Below are 9,018 nucleotides of genomic sequence, written 5' to 3' on the forward strand. Positions count from 1 at the left end.
TATACAGGAGTGCATGGTGCTCATTTGAGATTATAAACATTATGTCATTATGATCAAGGTATTATGCACCATTACACAATCATATTTGGTCATAATCTAAGTTTTATATCTACTGTTTATATTATTGTAAAATTCATTGTTAAAGTGGAATCGATTCTGTTATTTTTTACGTTTTCATCAAAACCAGAACCAGAAAGAACAAATAAATAAAATAAGACCTGTATTCCATAGGAACTTGACCTAATATTACTATTTAAAATTTAGAAAACATGGCAATCCATAATTTTACATCCCATGTAGAATGTAGCCGCATTACATTTCTAAAAAGAGAAGGGATAACAAATTTAGAGATTCCCTCAACCTCAACTGTTATTAACAGGCAACAAAATGTTATAAATAATTATAAACATGAAACAAGGAGCTTTCTTCAATTTTTGGGTGGGGGGCAAATCACTTGTTAAATGATGATGATAATACACCTTGTTCAAGTAACAAAAAGGAAGGGTGCATTTAGAATGGGAGAGTAAGACTTGATATTAGCATTTTCAGGAGGGTCTGTTTCTCTTCCTTCTTGTGCCTTCCCGATGGCCTCTCATATTACTAGCTGTTATAAGTTTATAGTCAGAAGGAAGCATTTCATTCATCTTGCCAAATCTTTTTTCATAGAAGTCCCATATTTCGGACCTGTTCAAAGGGAGATGTTTAAACAACTTTCATAAAACACCAAGAAAACTTGAAGGTTTTAGAGTTGGGCATCTTGTTATTTACCAGTATGCCAGGAACTGATAGGGCTCATACTTTCCATAAATTTTTTCAACATCTGTTTGAATTGTTTTCAAGGTAGAATTTCTTGAATGAACCTGCAATAATGAACAAATCCCATACATATCAAGATTCAAGATCATTTAGCATACATGAAACAAGGAAAAGCAAGAAAACAACACCTGGTTTAAGTGTCTAATAGTTTCAGAATCCGTTGGAACGACATGGTAATATCCCATGCACATAAGTACATTTGCTCGAGTAAAAGGGCCGAATCCCTCAATTTGCTTTAGCCATTCATCCAGCTCCTCATAGCTGGATAAGCTTGCATCTTTGGAAAGTTCTTCAAGCTGTCCTAATTGAATTTTGCCTTCAACAATAGCTTGAGCTAGTTTTATTATACGACGTGCTCTATATCCGAGTTTGCATCGCTTTGCCAAAAACAGCTCATCAAGGTGCGCTAACTCACTAGGGGAAGGAAAATTTCCAATACGATTAAAAATCTCTTTCGGAGGGGATGAATCATCCAAACTTAGCTCCTTCGTCACTTCACAAGATTTGCAACCATGAGAACCGTTGTCATCTATATCTGTCATAAGCACATGATCTGTTTGCGAACTCCCATCTACTCTAAAATCTAATCTCTTCCTAGGAAGCATTTCTTCTTTTGCGGAAACACCAGACTTCCTGCCCTTTTTTCTGGATCTCCTGGATTCTTTTGTAGTCGGTGTTTTTGGAACAAAGTCTTCAGTCTCAACTTTTGGATTTCCTGAATCTGCACCTGCACAGGATGATCCATTTTGCAGTTCAAACTGAATCTCACAAAGCGCTTGAGCCATGCTCAAGGTCCTTGGCCACCTGAAAGAAAGGTTTTGCGAGTTACTTCAGCAAGTATGACATGACACGATGCAATCAACAAAAGATCCAAATCAAGATCTTTTCTGAGCTATTTGAATGCATCAATATAACAATATCAACTTCCACTAGTAAGCATTGTTCTACTAAGTAAAGTCCACTAATGGTTCAAAGTATAAAAGTGTCCCATTTACTAAACTATATCTAGGGTAATCTTGATTGAAAAGTAATCTAAAAAACTCAGATTTTCAGAGGCATTATGTCAAACACATGGTAGGCATGAGAAAAAGACACTCACTGACAGTTGCAGAGAAGGATACACTTGACCATATCCTCAAATAGCGTGGGAGACCTAAAGACCCTCCCGCAAAAGCTTCGATTCCGATCATCAGAGTGCAGCTTGGTGAACTCTCTCACGGCCTTGTCTTCCGCCTCGGACAAACGCAGCATCCTCGCCACCTGATCCTGAAAAAAACCACACCCGAAGAAAGCGGATCGAACCGAAAGAAGCAATTGAAGAGTTGGATACCTTCAAGTGGCGTTCTTGCTGAGAAGAGAGGGAGTTGATTCCCCGAACTCTAACATTGAGGAAACCGGGGCGATCAGAGTGCTGAGAAAGCGAAACGACGACGTTTGCGGAGGAATCAAGACGGAGGGGGCGGGTGAGAGTGTTGGAGAGTGGGTCCCAGTGGTTAGGTGCCATCATGAAGAGGCCATGGCTGCATACTGCTCTCTCCAATCGGAACGGCTCTGCTGTTGCTGTTGGCAGTGGAATTTCCATTTCGATCTCAGAGGGAGAATGAGAAGGTGAGAGATTCCGCATTGTTTTTGTTGTTCGAGTCTTCAACAATGCAATGCAATGGAGCTGTGAAATGCGGTGGTTGCGCCGCCGGGAGTGGCCGATATGGCGGGCGCTTGCGGAGGAGCTTTGTTAGAATTGCAGAGCGCTTGATGTGGGTGGGATTTACTATTATTAATTAATCATGGCTCATTTTGTAAAGGGAAAATATGTGCAATTATTAATTTTTTGAGAGACCAATATGCAATTTCAATTTTTTTTAGAAATCCCTTCGTCCCAGCCTGCATGGCTACATCTTTTGCACGAGATTTCTTTGTGATGCATGCAACCATTTTTCATACGCTTTCGCCACAGACCCAAGTCACCCAACTAGGAATGAATCAAACTTTAGTCAATTAATTAAAGAACAAATTTATTACACAAAAAAACATTTTTCTATTATTCAATTTTTTTTAATTTTAAAATAAAAAATAAAAAAATTGGTTTATATTATAATTAGTTTTTTAAATTTTTTTTATATTATTGTTAAGAATTACATTTTAAAAGGATAAGATAATTATTTACACACAAAAATTTGTGGATATATAAGATAATTGAATAGTGTTAGGGTGAAATGACAGAAATGTTCGTTCTTAGGGAGGAATAGCAGGGGAAAAAATGCTATATACCTGTTACGATGGGTAACCGGAGATTATTGGGTTGGATTAGTTTGGCTGGCCCAATCGTCTGAATGAGGAAGTATCCACGCGGATTGATGATCCAAGGCCCCCGTCCGACTTCGGTATGAGAAAATGGGGGGTGGTACCTGCAAAGACACTCCGATGCCAAAGTCAGCAAAGGGAGCAAAACAGGTCTAGAGAGTATTGGGTCTCTGTTATACCTGAGGAGCGTCAGTGTATTTATAGTGGTGAACCCATAACCACCGTTGGAGTAGTTCCGCCATTTAAGGTGGATAACCGTCCCTTTATCTTAGGGAAGTTGAGATATGGCTCCTGGAAGTGGGTAGAGAGATTTTAGGGGCAGTTACTCATTTGAATGAGTGCTTATCTGCCAGCTAATCCTTGTCCCCGACTTCTTTAGGGCAAGTCGTGGTAAGAACCGACTTCATAGAGAGAAGGTCGGTGTAGTGCGAGGCTCAATCCTTCGGATTGGGCCTTTCATCTGGACCTGGGCCTTATCATTGGGTCAGGGTATGAATAGTGCCCCTACTCGTAGCCGACTTGTGAGGGAACCGACGTGATTGTTCGGAACCGACGTGACTTTCGTGACTTTTGGTTTTCACAGTTACGTCTAATCAAACGTCGCGTCCATTAGAGGTTTGCGTAGGTATTAATTACCTTGGTAACGGTGCACCCATTAATGACCGCTTTTCGTTTTTACCATTATGCCCCTAACGTATCTATAAATACTTTCCCTCTCTTTCGTTGTTTCGTTTCTGCGATTTTCCAAATTTTCTTCTCATCCGTTCGTGGAGCATTTTTGCTTGAAGGCTTTCATTTTCCTCTACCTTTTTCCAGGCAAAGGTTGGTTCTTTCTCTCCTTCTCTTTTACTAAGTGCTTCTGTTTGCATGCTTTTTATTATTTAGAGGGAGAGAAGGTGACGTCGTAGGCTTCTGTTTGATTCCATGCCCCTTAGGAACTCTCGTTTTTGATTCTTTCCCTTTTCTTTTGTAGGTTTTCATCATACCTTAGGAAAGAATGTCTTCTGTAGAAGTTCTTGCTCAATGGGTCGATGTCACGGTCTTAGGAGAGGAACCTTTGGTCGATACCGAATTTATCACCAATCTTCGCACTCATCACCAAATTTGTACTTCTGAGGAGGATGAGCCGAAGTATGAATTGGTGGTCCCGGGTCCGGAAGACCGGGTTTGTTTCGGGAGGACTTCTGAAGTAGCCCCTCATTTCTTTTACATGTATGAGAGTATGATCACCCGTCTGGGCGTTTTTCTCCCTTTTTTTGATTTTGAGGTTGCAATCTTACGTCACTGCCGAGTTGCTCCTACCCAACTTCACCCCAACTCTTGGGGCTTTCTGAAAATCTACCAGTTTATCAGCCATGCTTTAGACTTTCCGACTTCCTTGAGAATTTTCTTTTATCTCTTCCATATGACCAAGCCCTTCAGTGGGCAAAATAACAAGCAACAATGGGTGTCTTTCCGAGCTATACAAGGTCGGAGAGTTTTCACCCTTTTTGATGAATCCTTCCATGACTTCAAAAATTATTTTTTCAAAGTTCAAGGTGTAGAGGGTCACCACCCCTTTTTCCTGAATGAGAATTCTTCTCTTCGCTTTTCTCTATACTGGTTGGAGGCCTCCCCCTGTGAGAAATATAGTTTGGATGATCTGGATGAAGTGGAGGCAGCCATTGTGGGGTTCCTCTGAGAAGTGTGGGGGAGGGCCCCATATCTGGATACCAAAAAATTTCTCCAGGGGTCGCCGACCTTTGTCCAGGCACAACTAGGTAACTTTTATTTTTCTACTTTGTTTCCGACTTGCGATTTGCTTTTACCGACTTGTCTGACTTTTTGGCTACTAATTGTTTGTTACAGAGATGGCGAAGAAGAACTCCAGTGAGTCTTACCAGAGAGTCCAGGAGGCCAAGGCGAGGTCCCGTGCCAGGACCAGCGGCGCCAGGGTAACTGGTCCTCCTCTTCCTCCTCCTCCTCCCCCTTCTTCCTGAAGTTTGGGGACTTCTTCTCAACCCATCGTCATTTCCTCCTCGGCTTCTTCTCAGCCACCCCTTCCTCCCCGATCTTCTCCTGAGCCAGAGAAGAAGAAGCGCAAGACTTTAGAGTCTAGCTCTTCTTTTGAAGGTGAGGCTAAGGTGGATGCTCCTGTATTTATCCGGAAATACATCTATCCCCATACTCGTATAGTTATGGATGATGTTTATATCCGGAACCACTTCATTATTTTGGCTCAGGAGAATGTCAGGGCGGCGGCGGTGTGCACCAAGTTTCTTGATATTTTTGAGAAGACTCCTCTTAGCTCTCTGGGTTCAACTTCGAGGGTTGAAGAGTTGGAGGAAAGGCTTCTCATATATTAGAAACATGAGAAGGAGTTGAAGAAGGAGGTCGTTGAGTTGAAGGAGGAGAGGGATGTCCTTCGGGAGAAGGAGAGCAAGTTACAAGCCCAATGCAATATGGAGGAGGGCTTGAGGAAGAAGGCCCAGGAGAGTTATTCGAGCTTGTTCGAGGACCTCGTGGCGGTGAGGAAGGACTTGTTGAATTCTCGGACTGCTTATCCCGAGTTGGAGGACTCTATTGCTGAAGGAGCCGAGGAGGCCTGGAGGATTTTTAAGGAGCAGGTCGGAGTCCTTGTTCCCGACCTTGATCTCACTCCTTTGGATCCTGACAAGATTGTCATTGATAATGCCATAGTTTATCCTCCTCCCTCCCCTAAGCCTGTCACTGATTCCGATCTGAAGACTCGGGGGCAGAGGATAATCGAGTCCCCTCCTCGTTCAAAGGATGCTTCGAGTTCATCAAGGCCTCATGGAACCTCCTCTCCGTCTCCTATGGATACTTCTCTCCCTGGTACTGATGGCGCTCCAACTACTCTTTCTGGCTCTGGTGGTGATCCGACTACTCTTCCTAGCTCTAGTGGTGATAATCTCTGAAAATTTCTTGGCTATATGGGGCCCGGTCTGTGGGTCCCCTCTTTTTAAACTCTTTTTATGTTTATTGTGGTGATTTGGTTGACATTTCTCTTGGCCTTTTGAGGCCGTAAACAAAATATTTATAAATACCCTTTTTTGGATAAGGGTTTAAGTTATCTTTTGTGTGCATGCTTTTCTGTTTTTGATACTTTAGGGAATTTCTTCGACCTTTTTGAAAACCTTTTTCTTTGGCTTGTCTGTCCTCCTGAGCTTTTCACTTTTAGGACATTCTTTTGGCTTTTTGATAGGTTTTTCGATCTCTTTTTCACTATTCCTTATACTCAACTTTGTGATTTATTGAGTTTCTATGACTTAGGTTATTTTTGCGATGCGTTTTCCATTCTACTCGGCTTTTCACTCCGACTTATGAGTCGGTATGTTTCCGAGTCTTTTACCATCAACTTTTATAACCTCTTTACACCGACTTGTACCTCGTCGTTTTATCCTGACGACCATCTAGGTCGGTTCATGGGATTTTCACGCTTTGTCGAGCTTAAGTCGGCGCGTTTCGTAGAAAGAAAAATAAACAAAAATGAATTTATAAGAGATATTGTAAAAGATCTTTATTTATTTGGGAAGGTACTTTATTGCTACTAAGGGTTTTTAATAGTCTATTCCCCCTTAGCCTCTACTATGATGCCTCATTAAAAACCCTTCTTCAGAAAAAACCCTTTGACTTTTGGGAAAAAATCGTGAAGTTAGGAAAAGAGTACATCAGTGAGTAGAGTTCGCTTTTAACTATAGTACCTTTTCATGTTACAAGAATGCCACGATCTTGGTAACTCGGTGCCGCTTAGATCGGTCACCTTATAATAGCCTTTTCCTAAGACCTCGCTAACTTTGTAGGGTCCTTTCCAATTGGCAGCGAGCTTTCCTTCCCCCGATTTGTTGACTCCAATGTCGTTTCTGATCAAGACTAAGTCGTTTGGGGTGAAACTCCTTCGAATGACTTTTTTGTTATACCTGGTAGTCATCCTTTGTTTCAATGCTACTTCTCTTATCTGGGCTTGTTCTCGGACTTCGAGGAGCAACTCAAGCTCCTCTTTGTGCCCCTGTATGTTCCCGATTTCATCATGGAGAATCACCCTTGGGCTTTGCTCACTGATTTCCACTGGTATCATAGCTTCTACGCCATAGACTAGTCGGAAGGGTGTTTCCCCAGTGGCAGATTGTGGCGTCGTCCGATAAGCCCATAACACTTGTGGGAGCTCTTCTGTTCAGGCTCCCTTTGCTTCTTGTAATCTTTTCTTTAGCCCTGCCAATATGACTTTGTTGGCTGCCTCGGCTTGTCCATTAGCTTGTGGATGTTCAACCGAGGTGAACTGGTGTTTGATTTTCATACTGGCCACTAGGCTTCTGAAGGTAGAGTCGGTGAACTGAGTTCCGTTGTCTGTAGTAATGGAATAAGGTATTCCATACCTTGTGATGATATTCTTGTAGAGGAACCTCCTACTTCTTTGGGCTGTGATGGTGGCCAATGGTTCTGCTTCTATCCACTTTGTGAAGTAATCTATTCCCACGATCAAGTATTTGACTTGTCCTGGCGCCTGGGAAAAAGGACCTAACAAATCCATTCCCCATTTTGCGAAGGGCCATGGAGAAGTTATACTAATGAGCTCCTCGGGGGGAGTCACGTGGAAATTTGCATGCATTTGGCAAGGTTGGCATTTTTTCACAAATTCTGTGGCATCTTTCTGCAAGGTCGGCCAGTAGAATCCAGCTTGGATTACTTTCCTGGCTAGCGACCTGGCTCCGAGATGATTTCCGCAGATCCCATTGTGGACCTCCTCTAGCACTTCAGTGGTCCTTGAGGTCGGTACGCACTTCAACAATAGCGTTGATATTCCTCTTTTATAAAAGATATTTTTCACCAGAGTGTAATATTGTGCTTCCCTCCGGACTTTCTTAGCCTCTTTTTCCTCCTTGGGGAGGATGTCGAATTTTAGGTATTCGACCAAAGGATTCATCCATCCGAGGTTTATCCCGGATACCTCAAGGACGTCTTGTTTGCCCTCTGCTTTCACTACAGAGGGCTCTTGGAGAGTTTCCTGGATCAAGCTTCTATTATTCCCTCCTGCCTTAGTACTTGCTAACTTGGAGAGGGCGTCTGCTCTGCTATTGAGATCCCGAGTTATATGCTTAACCTCGGTTTTAGCAAAGTGCCCGAGGTACTCCAGAGTTTTTTCCAGGTATCTCTTCATGTTTGGATCTTTGGCCTGATACTCTCCATTTATCTGGGAGGTCACCACTTGAGAGTCACTGTATATCATCACTTTCGTTGCACCGACCTCTTCTGCCAGTTTCAATCCTACAATCAGGGCTTCATATTCTGCCTGATTATTTGAAGCTGGGAATTCAAATTTGAGGGATACCTCTATTTGAGTTCCCCTTTCATCCACCAGTATTATGCCTGCGCCGCTTCCTGTCTTGTTTGAGGATCCATCTACATAGAGTTCCCATGTAGTTGGCTTTTCCTCTTGGTCTCCTGCGTACTCTGCTATGAAGTCGGTGAGGCATTGGGCTTTGATTGCTGTCTGGGTTTCATACTTCAAGTCAAACTCGGAGAGCTCTATTTCCCATTGAACCATTCTCCCTGCAACATCCGTCTTCTGGAGGATTTGCTTCATGGGTTGGTTCGTTCGGACTCTTATTGTATGTGCTTGGAAGTAAGGCCGTAGCCTTCGTGAAGCTATTACTAAGGAGTAGGAAAACTTCTCTAGTTTGTGATACCTTAGCTCGGGACCCTGGAAAACTTTACTGATGAAGTAAACTGGATGCTGTCCGACCTCGTCCTCCCTTATCAGGGCTGATGCGACAGCTTTGTCTGCTACGGACAAATATAGGACGAGATCTTCCCCGACTAGAGGTCGGGTTAGGATTAGTGGTTGGCTCAAGAACCTTTTGAACTCCTGGAACGCTCCTTCGCATTCTGGAGTCCATTCGA

At 42.8% G+C, this 9,018-nt stretch overlaps 1 protein-coding gene across 1 annotated transcript; it reads right to left on the reverse strand.

Annotated features, from left to right (window-relative positions):
• Window positions 1-431: 431 nt before the first annotated feature.
• LOC107638777 (uncharacterized) lies at window positions 432-2,732 on the reverse strand. Its single transcript, XM_016342166.3, has 5 exons — window positions 2,147-2,732; window positions 1,916-2,082; window positions 945-1,620; window positions 769-860; window positions 432-684 (listed from the first exon to the last, which is right to left on the reverse strand). Exons 1-5 carry the CDS (start codon window positions 2,438-2,440, stop codon window positions 546-548), a joined length of 1,368 nt encoding a protein of 455 aa, XP_016197652.1. The 5' UTR covers window positions 2,441-2,732; the 3' UTR covers window positions 432-545.
• Between the last annotated feature and the right edge of the window lie 6,286 nt (window positions 2,733-9,018).

Source organism: Arachis ipaensis, chromosome B4 (assembly GCF_059453495.1).
Source record: "Arachis ipaensis isolate K30076 ecotype BB chromosome B4, ASM5945349v1, whole genome shotgun sequence".
Lineage (NCBI taxonomy): Eukaryota > Viridiplantae > Streptophyta > Magnoliopsida > Fabales > Fabaceae > Arachis > Arachis ipaensis.

Coding starts and splice junctions, on each gene's coding strand:
- LOC107638777 (XM_016342166.3), bottom strand. CDS start 2,440: ATGCGGAATCTCTCACCTTCTCATTCTCCCTCTGAGATCGAAATGGAA. Junction 1,621..1,915: donor ATCCTTCTCTGCAACTGTCA/GTGAGTGTCTTT, acceptor CCTTTCTTTCAG/GTGGCCAAGGACCTTGAGCA. Junction 861..944: donor CTATTAGACACTTAAACCAG/GTGTTGTTTTCT, acceptor TCATTATTGCAG/GTTCATTCAAGAAATTCTAC.